Here is a 19,992-nt window from a genome sequence, read left to right as displayed (position 1 = left end):
AAATTCTGACTAATTTTTACATATTTCAAAGTGTAAAATAGTGAAAAAGATATTTTTTAGTTTTACTATTCTTTGTAATTGAAATACATAAAATAATATCGAAGTAATTACATGAAAATCTAATGGTGTGACTGGATATTGAATACTTATTAACGTTTCAATTCTCATTCTTGATTAAGTGGTATAATAAATTAGAGTTCAAGTACTGCATAAACTTGATTTTTAGAAATTAACATCAAAACAGGCACAGAAAATAAATTAATTACTTTTGATATGCTTAGCATAAACTGAAAAATTCAATGTTTTTACCAAAAGGGACTCACCCTCTTTTTAAAATATTGGTTCAAGGATAGGGATGATTCTGAGTTGTATGATCTTAGTAAAAAATTAAGATTTGCCATTCATGCAGTATTTCTATACCTCTGCAACCTTCTCCGCAATAATATGGCTCTTTCAAAAATTCAGTGGACCATCTCACAAACATCCCAGGAGAATGAAGAAGCGCTAATATCCCCATTCCAGAAAAGGGAATATACACAGCTATCAAATCATTTGGTTCCCTGTCACACAGGAAGTTCTACAGAATGGAGGAATGGACTAGCCCGAGACTGTTCTACTTACCAATGAACTATTCTTCACCTCCATTTTCCAAACTGGACTGTACAATCACACACAAATATTCATTTTCTTACCAAGTCCTTTAGTTAGCCTCACACTTTGAAGGAATAATGAGTATTTAATGCTTACAAGGTTTCAGTCAGAGTTTAATTTGATCAATCACACGTATTTGTAAAACGCAGCACAACACTGTACCTACACCTAAAATGTTCTGCTGATTTTGAAAAGGTATTAAAGTCACAGGCATAAATCCAACACATGATTTCGAATTTATGAAAAATAGGTGGAATTACCTACCTTCTGACATACTTCTTAAAATATGAAGGAAACACATGAGCAGACTTTTGATCTCTGCTTGGTCAAGTTTGTCATATCGAACTACAGAACTTCCTAAAGTGCTGCTCTGTTGGTTCTGAAAAGAAAATAGACGTATTTTGGCTGAAGAGTTCTTAAACTGATAATAAACTAAAATGTTTTAAATTGCCTTATTAATTCCTGCAACAGAAAAAGGATCTCGGAACGGAGACAAAAATGTTTCATGTAGAGACAGGTCACTAAAACACACGTTACACACATGAAGTATACCAAATTAAGTCTCTCTACCTCTGTTTATTTTTATTTCCTTCTTTGTATGATTTTTTTTTTTCCCCCAGAGGGAGGAGTAAGAGGAAAAGTTACCTAACAGTGATTATTAAAGTTAATTATACATAGATACCCACATTGTAGAAATCAGGCATGCCCCTTCTGCTTACATGGAACACTTGAAAAATAAATGCTACTGTGTTAGGTGATACATATATGCTCCTTTGCTTTTGAAGAGACTTTATGCTGAACTGTAGACAGACCTGCCTCTACAAAATTCCTTCCATTTAAAGATGTAAGAACCTCAAGGAAAACATACATGAATGGCAATAATATGCATTCTGAAAGATTAACTACTGATAAGTAACTTGCCCTTGCCTCAAAAAAAAAAAAAAAACCCAAACAAAAAAAACAAAAAAAACCCAAAAAAACCCCAAAAACCCCCAACCAAAAAACTTCCTCCCTGCTTCATCTGTTTATACAATTCCTACACTGTGGGAAGTTAATCAGCAATGCTCAATACTAAAGTCTGTCCAAAAAGGAAAGAAACCCATAACTGATCTTTCAGAAAGCTGGATCACCTTCTTGGCTCCGTGACCTTTTTAAGGACACATACCAGCGTTGGAAAAGAAATCCTTCATATCAAAATTAGAAAAAAATAAAAATAAAAACATAGACTCAAGGGAGAAGAGCACTTGATTTCACAAACAAAGCGAGAAGTGCCAATACCTCAAGGGTATAACAACCCTTCCAGGAACACTCCTCACTGAAAGTAGGAGACATGCTAATCCATGAGGGAACATTTCACAGCATACACGTCAATTGACTGCCGAGTCCTTTAACGTGTTCCGTGTAAAAGGAAAGAATTGCTGTCCTAAAACAATCTGTGTAAATCTGTCACATACTAGCCATGCAATGGATGTGCAGTGAAACTGACTGTGAAACTATGATTAATACTAGCCAGAAGTTACTGTAATTTAGGAGGAAATGGACACCTATATAGGCCTGATTATTGCAGATTCTAAAGACCTTGCAAACCGTTTATCTTTGAAATATCTCTGGTGAACAAGGAGGTGCTACTCTACAGCTTTATGGATACTGAAATAGAGCAGGCAATTAATGGGTGGCATAGCAGACACAGGATTTGAGTTTCCTAGACTTTTGGATACTGTCCAGAGAACTAGATAATATTCCCTCTAAAATAGTTGAACATGTACATGGATAAAACTAGGGCTATAGCTACCCACAAGCTTAATTTAAAATCATGTCAATAACCTATAAAGTATGCACATATTAAAATAGAAACTGATATACTTCCAGCCAATTCTGATTCCACAAGTATAGTTCTACAGGTTATTCTGAAAGAAAATTAGAACAAAAACATGGCTCTTCAGTAATGATATCAAGCAATGAGCAAAAACTCGAAGATAACATGCACTGAACAACTGATCTACTAGAAAGAAAGTCTGGAAAGCAACAAATAAGAAGCCAGGATTAAGTATTATTCGGGGAAAATATTAACAGCATGCAAAACATAAATCCTGTATTACCTAAACTTGCAGACCAGAGTAGAATTTTCAAAGGATGTTGACTCCTTTGAAAACCCTTTTACTTGGTAAAAACACTACATAATAGTAATTAACAACATGACAACTAAGTAATAGATGACAGCATTGCCATTTAGCAACAGTGTATGCACAAGATATTTCTTTATTTACTTGGTCAATGTCAAAGAAGATTTTTTAGTTCTATTTATATTAAAGACCCTAAGACTCAAATTCTGCTGATATTTAAGCTGATTGGATTTTTACGCTTAAATTAAATCATGTACATGAACTATTCCAGGTTTGTCATTTGAAGGAATTTTACATGGTTACATTGTCCATATCTGGCTTGAGATTCAACTGTTGCAAAGAAGTGGCAAAACTACTGATCACACACTTCACTCAGAAGCTTAACTATACCAAGCACAAAAACCAAATACTTCTTGTAACTGAAGAGAGAAAGCAGCATGCAAAATTTTCTCTGGCAAAGCTGGAATTGTCAGAAGTGAAAAATCCATAGTAACACGGTTTTTCTTTGCAGGGTGAGAATTTTCTTCTTCTCCTCCATTAGGGTGCATAGCATGAGCAGAGTGCCTTCTGAGAAGCTTCTCTCTCTGCCACACGAAGGCATGTCAGAGTCAAGGGGAAAAAGTTAACATGTTGTGACTTGCACAACAAGATCTAAGAAAATGAAATGTGATCAGTATCAACACAAGCTCTAGAAAGACATGACTGAATACCTCACAGCTACTGCAGCCAGAGCTCCTAATTCGTAACAGCTTTAAAGTGAAATGATTTAGGAAAGTCAAACTAATATAAAAGAAATCACCTAGAGGAAGCACAGCAACTGGTTTTTCAACATTTAAAAAATGCTGCGTATATTGTGTACAGAACAGGATGGAGTGAAGGTCTCCACAAAATCAAAGAAGCTGTCCTAACTAGAATTCAGTTCTCTCAAGCAAAATTCAATACACTTCATCTAGTGCCTTCCTCTAGCAAAGGAAACAACAACTGCTTGCTTATGTCTCTACACTGAAAATCTGTTTGTATTTTCTGTAAAACAGCTTAATAAATGCAATGCAAAAAGAGTTCACACGATAATTATTTTGCAAAAGAGAAACTTATGTAAAATACTGCTCTACAGTTATTCTAGAAAGCCCATTCTCAATGGAGATTAGAGAAGTCAACTCCTATGAGAATTAAGATGAAATTTTGGGAATACGCTTTGGGTTTTTTAATTTGGTTTGGTTTTTTTACCTTGTCAAGGGAATTGCTCTTGTCACTGTGTCTTTCTGGTAGACTGTTTCCCGAGTCTGTACTTATAAGAGAGCCTCTTGAGTCAGCGTTCCTCACGCTATTAATATTTGGAGTTGACGTGGTGTATGGAGAAGCTAAAAAAACCCAAAACAATACAAAAGTCTCAAACAATACACATACTGAAAAAAGACTCCGCAGTTTAGTCAGACTTCTAAAACCACCATATATGTATATATTTTTTCAGCAGGCAAATAATTAATTCCATTTAGTTACTTTCAATGAAGACAAACTTATTCAGGAGTTTCAGCAAAGTATATATGTACGTACATACACACAGACTTATGTACAACTACATACACACATGCGTAAAAAACATATGTAGCAATACATACACACGTGAAGCAGCATGTATATTTAAAAAACTGCCATTTTTCATCTTTTTTTTTTTAATTGACTAGTAAGTGACACAACTAATTACAGCAGACAACAACAAATAGAAAAACACATTAAGACGACAGACAGGTATGCACAAGCAACACTCCACTTAGAGGTGGTCTCTAACATCATGTACAAAATCATGGATCATGGCACTCTTGCCATAAGTGACTAAGGCTAGTCTTGTCTCCTGTTTCTCTGCAGCAAGACAAGAACTATCACCTTTGATGGGGAGAAAAAGCAGCTCTCTCCAGGAAATAGCTTTAGTTTCAAATAGAAAAGCAAAACCAAAAAGATCCCAAAAGAAAGTTTTCATGTACAGACTGTGAATTCTGACCCATGCTGAACAGCTGATTGCATTAGGGTTCTGTTAATGAAAGTAGCAGTGACATTCAAGTATATATGCAGAAAGCAACCAAAGCTGGACACAGAACAATTATTTCTGGTAACAAATGAAAAAGGAAACTGGTTCCTTTTTTAATTTTTTTTTTTTTTTTTTTTTAATAGCTTACCAATGCCAGAGATAACACCAAATAGATCTTTAGGAAGATTGTTATCCAATGTGTTTCCTGATTTTTGTGGTGTTACTAGCTGACTTGCAGTTGGCAAATTAATTGCATCATCCTTTGCACTCTGTTTGGAAAAAAGAGGAAAATGTGATTATTGTTTTCCAACATTATGGACTTAGTGAATATGACATACTTTATCTTCTAGAGCAGTATTTGTTATATATTTCTTTCTTAAATTTTAATTTCTATTAAATATGCTCAAAAGCATGGAATGAGATGTTCAGGTATTTGCACAAGCTTGGGATAGCCTAAAACTTAAGATACCTCAGGAAACATTGAAGAAAGGAATATTCCATTGAATTTTAAACTCTATAAAACAGGTATTTCCAAAAGACCCAAATTACTTTTATTTCAAACACCCAAACATTTCTCTTGTTGGAAGGGTATTGTGAATGTCTGTCTTAATACCAAATGGAACACAGCAAGATACGGACAAAAATAAAATACATTAATAATTAAATCTTAGAGTCAATAATTGTATGCAACTATAATATATCAATATACACCTTCACAAATTCCATTTGAATTCATTCTCCTGTAGCCCTCTTACACTACAGCTGTTCCAAAAGCACATTCCTTTAAAATTAAAAATTCTTCTCTAATTTCTAGAAAATTAACCTTTTTTTTTTTTGTGGTCCATTTATTTCAGTGTTGGACTGAATTGAAAAACAAGGTTTAAAAAAAAAATCTACCACCAATATACAATCTTTTCTGCTGAACAGCAACAGCAACTACTGAATCTGTTAGGATTTTAGCAAACATAACTAATTCTCTATGTGTTAGATGTCGGGGGAGTATCCTCTTGCATAAAAATGAAGTATGTGCAAGTGCCTCCAATGCCAGGATCTACAAGAACAGAGGCAAACTGTTTATACAAACTGGCAGGCAGACTAAAGAGAAATGTAATTTTAATTTTTGAGTAAAAAACAGAGACAATTTAATGAAAACCCCTCTCAGAAATTGTATCAGAACTGGGTAATAGATACAAACGGAAGGCCATTAAATTGCAGAAACAACTGGTATTTTTTATTTCAAATACACTGTTCCTTCAGCTTCTTTGGCTACTCTTCTTAGAACACTCAGAAAGATGCAGCAGGTCCAATCCTGTGCAGTCTATAGTTTGTATTGAAATATAGGCACATGCACCAGAGATACAGAAAAAGCAAGATGTTACATGGTAGTATAATCACATGGCATTAGAATGATGCTGTGGCAATCTGCGTGGCCCAGCATTCTCCAAAAATCTTCAGAGGTTCACGCAGAGATCAATAAGGGCAGTGTAACCTGTATGTAGGACCAAACTAGCCAATTATGTTAGGCATAACTTAGCTGGAGAAGAGAAACTGCAGCCAAAACCACAAAGGTTAACTAAGCTTTTAAGCTCAGAAAAAGCAGGGAGAACAAACTCACAGAATTCTGAAGCTTGTGAAATTCTCTGTTTGCCAGAAGTATGCAGTGTTTCATATACATGTTACCAATAAATTACAATAAAAATAATTCAGAATACCAAATAGAAATGGTCACTCACATTGCTGGAAAGGTTAACAGGAAATGGAGACACATCTTTAACATTGATCCGCTGAACGTTTTCTATGAGCAGTCCAAAGAGCGGCAAATACATAGTGGCCATTCTTGCTTGATGGCTCTATGTAGAGTTTAACAGTTCATTAACAAATTACAGATTTGATTTTTAATGACCAATTATTTTTTTAAGCTATTCACTCCTAAATTACAAAAACAGAGCATTTAATAAATATTTGCCAAGCCAGAGGCCACATTCATAAGTTTATAAATGGCAAAAGCAGTGATCATCACTGTATTTCATTCTAATTTACTGAAGGTCAGTAAATTTTATTTACCATTTCAGCATAATGCAGAAAAAACCCTAAATTAATGTAATTTTAGCTAAGACTAATCAAGTAAATTAATATTATGTTAGCTTGATAAATTAATGATATCTTCCATTAAAATTTTATGGCTTCTCCACAGCACAGCTGATGTTAAAAAAGGTCAGGAAAATTAAAAATCACTCAAAATTTACTACCATGACTTGCAGCTTTCTTATACTCATTTTACAAATAATAGATGATGGAAGGACATCTGCCAAATATTAAGAGCTAATGTTTAATGAAAATAAGAGCTTTAAAAACGTTCGTAAAAATCAGATTACTTTAAGAACAGCAGTTAGATGTGCCAAAATGTAATAAAGACATGTAATTATGTTAAAAGGTGCTTTGTGCTTTCATTTGGTAAAAATACGGGATCTGCAGATTGATTTTTATACAGTTTTTATACATATTTTCATCACAGTCTGAACAGAAATAGCATTTCTGCAAATTAACAAGTTTTTTGTGAAAGAAAAAATTTTCTGTATGTGTGCACACTTAATCTTTATTATTTTGTACTACTAGCATAGCAATACACTTACCCTGGAAGCATATCTATCATCAAAAGAATGCTTTATCATCAAATTCTTGAGCACACTAATAGCAATCTGCCGCACGTCTCTGAACTCTTGTAATGCATTGCCCACCTCCCTTAGAAGCAGTCCCACTAAGAAGTGATTTTTACAGAACTCATCAGTTAATGAATAGTCCAGGTGAAGGTCTGGAAGTAAAGTACAAGTTCTATGTAAAGAATGGTATTATTTCAATCAATTTATCAATTAACTTAAGGCTGAACTAAAATGTTTCCAACATTATTGACAAATTCATATATATTCGTGTATATATATAAAAAATCATAGTTATTCATATATCCCTATCCCAATTCACTGCATAATGATGCATTTATTAAACAGACAATGATGATGTATATTCAATCAACAGAAGCTGGAGAAATCTAAACACATTATTTAAAAAAAAATATTTTAAATACTGTCCAATATTCAAAAGTGTTCCTGTTAAATTTACCTGGACCAGCATCTTATAGCTCCAAATTCAAATTTTAAATCTATATTCAGGCACTGAAAACACACACAGCGCACAAAGGTTGTGCACATTCTATATTTCAGGAATTTAGTTGTATGGTAGGAGAAGAATTTAATTTTTAGTCTGTGGTTCAGTCCCAGGTTAGTAAATTTGAAGGACTGCAAGTAAAACATGAATTAAGAAGTTTTGGATTTCTGTACTGCAGTTTTAAGTTCCTTCTTCATTATCTTACACGTGTATCTGTTATGAATATAGACTATAAACCTGCTAATAACTGTGATCTTGCTTAATTGATATTCTCTAAGAAAATGGTCCCAAAAATTTGCAGGTTGTAGTAAAAGTGTAATGAAGAGACTGCATTTGCAACACGTGTCCAAATTAAGCAATTTCTTAATATATCAGAACACAAAAGGACACGATAAAATTGAAACGAGATAATTTAAATGCATCTATGGAAATTAGACCTGCATTGTAATACAGTAGGCAATTTTTCTGCTACAATTAAACAATACTATATTTTCCAGAAATATTTATATATTCAGTGTTAATTGCAATAGAATTGGAATTAAAGAACATTTTATTTGAACATTTGTGCTTAAACCACTGCAATGCAATTTTATTTCATAAAGTATTTCTAGTAGTAACCAACTGTAAATCTATATTAAGCCCCATATAGATATTATATAGACACATACACACACACAAAAACCCAGCACACCTGACACAGCAAAGTCAAACTGCTTCCCTTTAGAAGTGTTTTTTGTGTAATAAAATAATCCAGTTCATTTATGTATGTCCTGGTTTCGGCTGGGATAGAGTTAATTTTCTTCCTAGTAGCTGGTACAGTGCTGTGTTTTGGATTTAGGAGGAGAACAAAGTTGATAACGCACCGATGTTTTAGTTGTTGCTAAGTAGTGCTTACACTAGCCAAGGACTTCTCAGCTTCCCATGCTCTACCCACTGAGAAGGCTGGAGGTGCACAAGGAGCTGGGAGGGGGCACAGCCAGGACAGCTGACCCAAACTGGCCAAAGGGACATTCCATACCGTGTGACGTCATGCTCAGTACATAAACTGGGGGAAAGCTGGCCGGGGGGGCCGCTGCTCGGGGACTGGCTGGGCATCAGTCGGTGGGTGGTGAGCAATTGCATTGTGCATCACATGCTTTGTGTATTCTTTTATTATTATTGTTGTTATTATTATTGTTTTATTTTATTTCAATTATTAAACTGTTCTTATCTCAACCTACGAGTTTTCTCATTTTTACTCTTCCAATTCTCTCCCCCACCCCACTGTGGGGGGTGAGAGTGAGCAAGCAGCTGTGTGGTGCTCAGTTGCCGGCTGAGGTTAAACCACAAAAATGTACTGAACACATGACAGCTTAAGAGAAACTTTAGCTTGAAGATCTTATGTATTAGAATGTGTATATGTTTAAAATTTCAGCTGAAGTGTTCAAGAGTTTCTCATATTCACTGTCATTGTTCAATACAGTAATCAAAAAACATGCTAATCTCAAAGCACTTTCATTTTTCAAAGAGCTCTCCCAGTAAGGGAATCCATGAAGTCAGAAAGAAACATAGATAAGACAGCGCAGACATTCTACAGGCCTTCTTGTAACTCACTTAAGAGCCAACCACATCACCCGAGATGTCTTTTGCTTGAGACAGCAAAACAGAGCCAGACACACTTCTAATAAAGGTCGTCTTTCCTCACCGAACTCCTAGTTCACCACAGAGCAGCATTTTACACTGTTCTTTATTGTGTAATCAGAAACACTATTTTCTCTAGTTTTTCTCTTTTCTTAGGATCCCTAAACCAACAACTGATAGTCCCTTTTCTATGGAAATATTTATGCAGTGTTATTATCCAAGACACTCCCGAAGGCTGAAAAAGCCAGAGACAGAAACAAGTTCTATGCAGCTGTCCAGCTTAGTCCCAAATCTTGTTCTACGACCTTGATGAAAGCGTTAATTAGTTGTACTCAACATTACTAAGCCAGCAGAGTCTACTGAATAAATATTTCAGAAAAAAATAACCTAATCTACAAAAATATAAATGTTAGGCAGGTTTACATGTTACTTGTAAAAGCACCTTCCTCACCTCTGCTTATTGATGTCTGCTATAGTTCAATGCCTGGAAGAAATTAATAACGTCTTCACAGCCACAAATGCAATAGCTAACGTACTATTTGTTTTGGCACAAGGCTAGATGTACCAGGAGCCCAGCTGGGCTAAACCAGGCATTCATGACTGAGCTCCAGTGCAAAAGAAAGATGCACGAGGTGGAAGCAAGAACAAGCTACAAAAGAGGAATATAGAAGCATTGATCAAGTATGCAGGGACAGTGCCAGGAAAGCCAAAGCTCAGTGACAGCTGAAACTGGTAATGGACATCAATGGCAACAAGAACAGCTTCTACCACTACATTAACATTAAAAGCCTTAATAAGAAAAATATGGGATATTTGCTGAATGGGCACAGTCGTTTAGAGACAGTGGACTTGGGTAAGGCTGAAGTACTCCATACCTTCATTACCTTATCCTCCACAGACCTGGTTCCCAGGTCTTAAGAGCCTAGAGACTAGCTTCAAGAAAGAGAATTATCAGCAGCAGATGAGGATCAGGTCAGGGATCTCCTGAGAGACCTCCAGTCATGCAAATCCACAGCACCAGATGAAACACTGAGAGAGTTAGCCAATATCATTGGAAGACCACTCACTATCACCTTTGTTAAGCCATGGTGATCAGGGGTCTCCCATAATTGGGACCTTGCAATGACTGAAGACAGACATTGCACACATCTTCAAAAAAAGGCAAGAATAACTACAGGCCTCACTTTGGTCCTTGGAAAAGTCATGGAGCAAGTCCTCTTGGAAGCCATTTTTTGGCAAGTGAAGGAGAAGAGTGTGAGCGGGAATGGCCAGGATATGGTTTAGCCTGGATAAACCATGCTTGGCTAACCTGCCTTCTACAATGAACTCACTACATCTGTGGATAAGGGGAGAATTGCGTACGTCCACATGGTCATTGTATCCAAACGGGACATCACAGTCTAGGTGACTAGACACCTAAATGTGCAAAACAACTAGGTGGATCATTGGGCTCAAAGGTTGATGGTTAATGGTTTGTACCCTCCTTGGTGACCAGCTACAAGAGCAGTTTCCCAGGTTCTATCCTACTTAATACTACTTCATCAATGACCTGAAAGAGGAGATGGAGTGCGCCCTCATCATGTTTGCGGATGGGGTACAGTCCATATGCTCAAGGGCAGGGCTGCATTTCAGAAGAATCTAGATTTTACGGGAATGGGTCACCAGAAATGTCAATTAAATTCAACAAGGACAAATGCAAAATTCTGCACCTGGGATGGACGAACTTCTTGCAATGGTACCAGCTATGGAATGACTAGCTTGGGAGCAGCTCTGCTGAAAAACACCTAGGGGTCCAGGTGGACAGTAGCTTCAACAGGAGTTAGCATGGCATCCTGGCTAACATAAAGGCTAACCGCATACAGGGCTGTATCAACAGGATCATAGCCAGTATATCAAGGGAAGTGTTTATTCCCCTTTACGTGGCATTTGTTAGACATATCTGTAATAGCGTGTGTAGTATTTGGGCCTTCTAGTACAAGAAGGATCTTAACTTGAGGGAGTTCTGTGAAGGACCACCAAGGTAGTTAGAGGGCTGGAGCACATGCCCTATCAGGAGAAATTGAGGGAACTGAGCTTGTTCCGTCTGGAGAAGGGAAGGCCTGAGGTGACCTGAGCAGGAGGTTGGACTACAGACCTATTGAAGTCCCTTTTAACCTGAATGGGTATATGAAAAAAAAGTAACTACACCAAGCCTCACATGCACACCTACCTACAGGAGCGTTGCAGGCTTCCACAGCTAGTGAATTAAAAGCTAACTAATGAAAAAAACCAAACTTAATAATCATAGCAGGAAAGGGAGGCAGAGTCAAGGACGTAGTTTACCATATCTTTCAATGACTAGATACTTTGGATAGATTGCTACCAAAACTATTCCTTTAAGTTTAAACAAAAGGATTACAACTTTAAGCTTCCATTTAACAATTTCAAGGTTTCCAACATCTCATAGACCTGAAGTTACACAGTCTACATGTCTAATAATAAAAAGGTGACATCTAAGAAATATACCATACACTTCTTCAGAAGAACTTACCTTGGTATCTCTGAACTCTGCCTTTTCCAAATGGCATTGGTAGATTCAAAGGTATGTAGTGCTCATGATTACAGACTACACGGAGAAATTCAAATTTGAATTCAAAAAGAGTCTGCAAAAATAATTTTAAAGTATAAATTAAACAACTGATGCAGTGATTTGAATAACACATTAGAAACAGCTTTCTAACACAAACGGGTGATTTCTCTCAGTCTTGCAGTATGAGGGATATAGACCTGTCGAAGTTCCATATGTCAGTATAAAATAATTCCAGCATAATTCATGTTTGACAACTGGATATAGTTCTATTTAGTGTTCCCATTGTCCAAAGTTATTTAAGTTTACTAGCATATCATGTATTGATGTAAGAAAAGTTTGGACCCACAGAAGTTGTTCTTTGGACATCTGGTACATGCTTTCACCACTACAGTAAATGTACAGAAACTTATCAGATATCAACTCTTCCAACTTTAGCCTTTCTCACATTCATGCTTAAAATTTCTGCTTAGTGTTGCACCCCCACACTCCACCACTTTCACAATACACACACTCTAGGGTGGTAAAGTTGCACCTGAAGGTGGGAATCAAAATATGAAGAAGTGATTTGATGGAAAAAGAAAATGCTCTAGGCACAGTGCAGGGACTTCTAATGTAACTGGGAAGAAGTCTGAAGACTTAATGCGCTACTCTATCCACATGCATCAAGAAGAGGCAACTCCTACAAATAGTTTGTTTAAAAACACTGAGTACCTTCGGATCTCCTGGGGCAAAGCAGCTGATGTAGTTATTGATTTGCTTGAAAACAAAGCCTCTATCCATGAAAGTAAAACACCTCTGGGGAAAACAAGCAAAACCGAGATAGAATTGATTTAGTACTGTCTCAGTGCTCAGTAACTATATTTCTGTATTTAATAAGTTTATTTTCCAAACATGACTGGTATTTCAGTTTGAATATAGAAAATAATAAAACAAGCAAACTAAATATATGTATACATATATGAATACCAAATTTTCCCTTAGAGTGCAGAATGTAAACAAATTGCAAATAAAAAGCAGTTTGGAGAGAAGAACTCTATCTTGACAGAAATGAAAATGAATGTGCCACTAGCAGTTTTATCTACCATTTTATTTCCCATCCTTTTTTCTCCCTACTGGATCTTATTGGCTGGAAAAGGAAAGACACTGAAATACTGTCTACATAAAATGCATGCAAATAAAACACCACTCAATGTATGAAGCTTTTGTAGGATTAGAAGGTAACCGAGATGATATTTTTAAAGAAGAAAAAAAAAAAAAATCAAAACACATTTTGGATTAAATATAAATACATTAAAAAATATATCAAACTTTTGAACAGATGTCTTCTTGATTACAGAAGATGCAAATTATACTTCAATGCATTTTAACTTGGACATAGAATTACATTTAAAAAGCATTATCCATATTCAGTTTTACATGAGTTCACTTTAAGATTCTTTAAAATCCATGAAGAAGCAATATTATTGAAAAAGTAACCACAGAGCCCAAGTCGCTTGTGTACCTACTTTTATAAAGGCAGCAAGGCTATGGTTTGCATTTTTTGAAGCCTCTGGATTGTCTCTGTACTTCTGAGTGATGTGTGGCATTAGCATATTAACAACTGTTTCAACTGCATGATGAAAGGAAGCAGAAAATCTCTGGTTTCGCAACAGCTAGAAAAAAATTCAGATACAATATTTAATATGGTTTATAACATTAAAATAGATCAGAAAATTTACTTTAGATAAGATATAGATAACCTGACCAGGAGAGTGGAGACAAAGAAAGTTTTCAAATTTTCTCATTTGTCATTTAAAGTAACATTTTCTTTGAATTCAAGATTTTCCTGAACTTTCTAGACTGAGGGGGAAAAAAGAGCATTTGGTTAAAAGAAAGTATTACAACATGCACTAACATCTGTTGTTAAAATTCAAGCAAGGCATCTTTGATGACAAAAACACACGTATAAAAGTTTGTAAGTGTAATGCAGTAATATTTTTCTATACTACAATAAACTTGACGACAGAAGCTAAGAATAAAAGGGAATCTTTTAATTCTATCTATCTTCCTCTCCAAAGCAGACACCAGCTGGTTCACGTACAGCAACTGCATTATCAGAATCTCTTTTCTGCCTTGGGAAAAAAAAAAACGTTTTTGCTGTTCTGCAACTATCTTTTTAACAACTCCTTTGCCTTTTGCCATTGTGGAAATTCTCATCCATGCTTCTTTCTTTCTCTTGCTCATCAGCGGCTTCAAATCTCAGCTCGTACAGGCTTCAGAATCTTACTCTCCATGTTTTTAAGTTTCCACAATCAGAACAGTTTTCCCTTGCTTTTAGGCAGTTTGCCAAGTAGCTTAAAAGATCTCCTCTACATTCACGATTTCCTCCTTTCCACTCACCATCTATATTATCTTCATCAATGATTTTGTACATTCTGACCAGTATTGGTCAGTAAGTTCTCTTCAGCTTTTTGGCACTGCAGAGCCTCTTTTATTTCTCTACATCTTACAATCTTTAATAAAGATTCTGTCTTTTGTCTGAAGGGACTTAATGACTGGTGGTGTGAGGCTGAAGAAGTGAACGCTGACAAAAACTGTTTCAACTGTACAGTCATGTCTTTTCTTTCTGAAAACTAAAATCAAAACATCCAAGTGCTCTGAATACTTTGTTATTTAAATAGTTTTTTGAACTATATTGAATGCAACATTCCTAGGCAGAACAAGTCATTGTCAAGGCCCTGAATAAATCAATTATACAATTTGCTCCCTTTGTGTTTGAACTGTGCTCCAAATTCTCTAGTTCTATTTAAAAAAAAAAAATATTTTTTAAAAGATAGATATTAAGGTTGAAAAAGATCCCTGTATAAATATCAGCAGTACTCACTGATGAAATAACAATTAAAAATTCTGTTGGTGGGTATGCCAGTCAGTGTCCTACGATATTCTTGTAACTCAGTCTTTGCTGGACAGTAATTAAATATTTTTAAAAGTACTACAAAATTCTTGTTACAGAAATAATTTTGCTGCACTCAGAAATGCATCTTTTTATCAGCTCTCATAAGTAGAAAATATCTGAATGCGTGTTCCATTTATTACTTTACCCAGTAAGACAGAAAAAAAGCTAGCAAAATAATTTATTTGATATTTAAGGAGCTCGTACATCAAGAAGTGATGTTCAGGAATGAGGATACATGCAAACAAGAGGTGAGTTCTGCTCCTTTTTCTTTCATGTCACAGGGAAGATGACAATGAGGTGAGTTCTAAAAGTGGAAATGTCTTTTTTAACATGAAATGTGGAGACAACAATAAAAGTCTATCATAAAATGTCACTCCAGTAGTTTATAAGCTATGAACTTTACTTCATGTTACTGCAGGGGAAGAATGAGAAAGAACAGCCGTTCAAGGTGATACACAGTAAAGTACTAGAATCTAAAGGTGCATGTTAAAAGAATTTGTTTCCTTTGTACAATTGAGCAGTTCATATTTGGGGGTTGCTTTTGAAGATACTATTAAAAACAAACAAAATATTAACCTGAAATGGATGGGGCTCCTATACAACAAGTATACCTAGCGTGCAGAACACACTATTGAGTGGGACATCAATAGAAACCAGACAGGTATTTTCCAGTATCAAGCTTAGGGGTTTGGGGGTGGGGTTTTTTGTTTGGTTTGGGCTTTTTTTCCTCTTCAGGTAGAATGACTGCATGCTACTATACATGTAAGTCCTAACAAAAAACGTGGCAACATTTTGGTAGTTTCAATGCTGCATAAGAAAATTTCTGTATGAACTGTTATCATCTTAGAAAGATTTATGGCTACAGAAGCTACTAAATCTATAAAAATCCTTATTTTCTGAAATAAAATGGGGTCTCTTACAGAGTTAAAAGTGCCATCAGTATTTAGATCACATTTTTGTGGTTTATCTACTTCTTTCTGGCAACTTGGAATCATAAATAAAATGCCACTAGCAATTAGTGCTTTCTTTGAAAAGAGTCATGCTTTTTCCATGGTCAGTATTTTCTCAGCCCATCTTCTACAAAATGCGTGTTTACAATTATGTTGTTAAGAGGTAGAGCAAACATTCATTAAAATGAAATTATATAAATTTTTAGCCTACCTAAAGAATTTTGTAGGGCAGAAAGATTACTTAAAAAGAACAAAACTTTTTCAGAATTTATATGATCATATAATCCCATGTAATAGACAAAATTTGATGCAACAAGTTGATGTAAAATATCACTTAAAGAAAGGTCAGAATTCCTAGACCAATATTCAGAAATATAAACATACACTGAATTGTCTCCTGCCTACATCTTTTGGTGCATTTTAATGAAAATCCTAAGCTTACTCATAACAACCCTTAGAAATCGATCTCAGAAGACCACAGTTTGTACAGCATGTCATTCATAGCACATAGTAAATCACAAAATGAACTGCTCAATCTTTCAAGTACAGCAAACCTGAGGCCATTAGGTCTCAGCTACTGGTTGTTACTACTAAAAAAAGAAAATAATCAGTGCCTTCTCTTATAGATACTTAGGTCACTTAGACATGAAAGAGATGGAGGTCTTCGAGTAATAGTTATGGTTATGCCTACCCCAATTCACACCATATTTCCATAACACCCGGTAATCAAATCAGTCTCAGGCTTCTGTAACTGACACAGTGTTCCTTTACCAACTTTGTTTTCCCTAAAATTAAAGTCTTGTTAAATTGAATTTGTTCTTCAGACGTACGTGCTGGTGCTCTCCAAATATAATTCTTTTATTAGGATTACATGGGTCAGCAAAGACACATTAGCTTTGAGCAAATGAATCAGTATAGCACTTGTGGAGGAAAGAAATAGTAATAAAAAAATTAAAAAAATAATCAAGAACTAGTAGTAATGTGAATGCTCATCAATGGTAGCATACCATACTATACAAGAGATGCAGATTATATGGGAGAGGATACTAAAAACACGGGCACTGGCAGAGTCATTCTGAAAAGTAAATTGTATTTGGTTTTTGTTTGTTTACACAGATCCCTGCTTTAAAAAAGATGATATTCTACTGTACTTATTTTATCCACCATCTGATCTCAATTTAAAAATATAATCCTATTGTAAGGAAGTTATAATTAAATTAAGGAAATGGGTTTGTATGACAGCAAGTTAGTGGTTTCTTTGAAGTTTTTTTTAAACCAATATGCTGTTTCCAAACTTGTGAGGACTTCTGTAGGTTTGTTAAAATCAGGAAAAAATATATAAACTTTGTTTAGCCAAGCACAAACAGCATGTTGTTGTTTTTCAGAGTATCACCTACCAAATCCAATAGAAAACTTCCTCAAGCTATACAAGTTTCACACAAACCATGTTTTGAAAACCTTGCCCAGATGCACCACATTCTGTAATTAGAAAAACTGTATCCTTCTCAGAGCTGAATACTGTAAAATAAAAAGTACTGCTAGTACTGTCACGTAAGTACTGAAACCAACAAAAATTCCTTCAGTTTTTATCAACATCATTTTTAAATTATAAAATTCTAATTCAATTCCAGAATTCTCTAGAAAATGTCATCTTTAAATAAGCAGCAGTGTTTTCTGCTTTGTAAGATTATACTTTCATTTCAGTTTAATTGATTAAATTAATACAATTAATTTAACTGATTATAATAAGCTCAAAATAGCGGGGTGAAATAAGAAATACTCTATTCACAGAGTGAACAGAAGCACAAACGCCTTCCTCAAGGAACATCAAATCAATAATAAAAATTTAATTTTAAAGATCCTGAATTATTTGAACAGATACTATGAAAGAGCAAAAAAAAGAGAAACAGAAAAAAGTCCATCTGAATATTTTTCTTACTTTGGTTTGAATTAACAGTATTTCTATTGATTAGTGGTAGAAAAAGTTGTAAGTCTCTCCTTTTTGCTAGAAATTTTGAGGAATTCCCAAAGAGCTGATCAGTTAAAACCAGCAAGAAGTTTGACACCTTTAATGCAAAAGGATGTACTACTGCACTGCATGCACAGCAAATCCTCTGTGCATATATTTGCATTCTAAAAACTCCTAAACAAATGGTAGCTGTCACACTTCCCTAGACAATCTAAGTTGTTAGTGGTAAAAGCTTGCCTTCTTCCACACTTCAGAAGATACTTAAAACTGTAGTACTAGTACCATGTAAATACTCAAATTCCCCCCACTCCCTTAAACTAAAGGCCTATTTCTAGATTAAACAGACTACAAATACCAGGTAAAAGTTTATGTCCGTATATTAGAGTTCATCAGGCTGGTTTTGCACAAAACACGTCTTCCCTGACAACTGTCTAAGCTGTTTTTAAAAAAAATCTGCCAATAAAGGTTCCAGAATTTCCAGAACCACCGCTCCAATTAAAAGCTGAGATTTTATTTAAAAAACAAAACTATTTCATCATTTCTTTTTAGTAACATAAAGGACATCACTCTCTTCTTTGTGACATTTTAAATGGAGACAACTCCTTTTCCTTATATAAAAACGCAACACAACAGCTAGCATCTCATGAGGCTACATGCAAAAATTTGAGGTCCTCTTCAAATGCAAAATAACAGGATGAAGTCAGCTATTCTTTGCAGATTTTATCTACTCATAGAAACTGAAAGTCAGAATAAAACATAGCTGGGCAGACTGAGGTGGGGGAAGTTAAGCTTAAAATACACAATCGATTTTGCTACTAAATGAGGAGCCTCACAAACTGACTGAGCTCCTCCTGCATTCCAGAGCAGCGGGAAAAATAGTTATGCGTGTTACAGATTTTCCTCCTGATTTAATTCAGATTGTTAAAAAAAAAAAAATTCCTTCTATTTCTACAAAGGGTGCAATGCTGAAGCCTGGTATCTTTACTGTGTGATCTATTTCAGTAGAATGCATAGTTCAACTTGAATCCATAAATCATGCTCTTCCTCTCTATTATTATGGTATTCTGCAAATCATGTATCAGTAATTAGTGCTAAAATGAGTCCAGCTGAATACTGTATTAAGGCAGATTTTTTTAATTTACTACTAAGTAACAGTCAGTCTGGTGATGCGATTTAATTCTTCTAACTAAAAGTAAACCAGTAACATGAACAGGAAAACATTTTTATTCTGTATTAGTATTCTAAGAGAAAGTGATGGTTACTAGGATTTGGACATCAAACACATTACTTTCATGAATATCTAATGATGAAAAAGTCATTTGACCAATTATCACATGGAGTTCACATGCTTCTTAAATGAAAAATGAATCAATAATTTCTTTAAAGATTAGATCTACTGAAATAGGAAAGTCCAGACACTTAAAGTAAGTTGAACTGGGACTCAAACTCTACTGATCATACCACAGCAGAACAGTATAAGTGTAGCACTCTAAAGTGTTTTTCCTGATCATCGTCCAAGTATTTTTTTCTTTCCCCCACGTACTTCAGACTTCCAGTTGTGTTTTAAATACACAGTGAAAAAACTGATAAAGATTTCAGAACAACCTGGTATGTTACTCAGCTGGAACTATTTTGTATACTTGAAACTTTACTTTCAAGACTTGTTTTAATACAGAAGTAAGTAAACTAAAAAGCTGTCACCAATGTAAGAAAAATACTGCTTATAGGCCAAGCTGGTAGAAAAATGCCTGTTTCTAAAATTCTAGCATTCTCTTTCCAGCATAGGAAATAACACAGAATTAAATATTGATACTTCTTATCGCATAGAGAAGGACTGTAGACTGCATGATTCACTGTTCTCAGGGACATTTTATATCACGGCTACTGTACTGCTTAGGAAATAGCCTAGATATTTTTGGGTAGTACTTACATCAAAGTCCACAGTGTTATCTGTTGCTTCCAGCTTCATTGTACCATTAGTATTAAG

At 35.1% G+C, this 19,992-nt stretch overlaps 1 protein-coding gene across 16 annotated transcripts in view; it reads right to left on the bottom strand.

The window, feature by feature from the left end:
* DOCK9 (dedicator of cytokinesis 9) overlaps nt 1–19,992 on the bottom strand; it is a 136,724-nt gene that overhangs the window by 34,528 nt on the left and 82,204 nt on the right. For 11 of the 16 annotated variants that reach the window (XM_076361756.1, XM_076361797.1, XM_076361805.1 and 8 more), the window contains exons 28-35: nt 13,657–13,803; nt 12,863–12,946; nt 12,113–12,224; nt 7,434–7,612; nt 6,534–6,650; nt 4,949–5,069; nt 4,002–4,135; nt 916–1,030 (exon numbers count right to left, since the gene is read on the bottom strand). In XM_076361756.1, the coding sequence (XP_076217871.1) occupies nt 916–1,030; nt 4,002–4,135; nt 4,949–5,069; nt 6,534–6,650; nt 7,434–7,612; nt 12,113–12,224; nt 12,863–12,946; nt 13,657–13,803 (1,009 nt within the window). Of the gene's footprint in view, nt 1–915; nt 1,031–3,184; nt 3,359–4,001; nt 4,136–4,948; nt 5,070–6,533; nt 6,651–7,433; nt 7,613–12,112; nt 12,225–12,862; nt 12,947–13,656; nt 13,804–19,992 lie in introns of all 16 variants that reach the window. The other 5 variants (XM_076361714.1, XM_076361704.1, XM_076361733.1 and 2 more) reach the window with 1 other exon arrangement.

The sequence above is a fragment of the Aptenodytes patagonicus genome, chromosome 1 (assembly GCF_965638725.1).
Source record: "Aptenodytes patagonicus chromosome 1, bAptPat1.pri.cur, whole genome shotgun sequence".
NCBI lineage: Eukaryota > Metazoa > Chordata > Aves > Sphenisciformes > Spheniscidae > Aptenodytes > Aptenodytes patagonicus.
The sequence above is the reverse complement of the archived record's forward strand: the minus strand, read 5'-3'. Positions and strand labels throughout refer to the sequence as shown.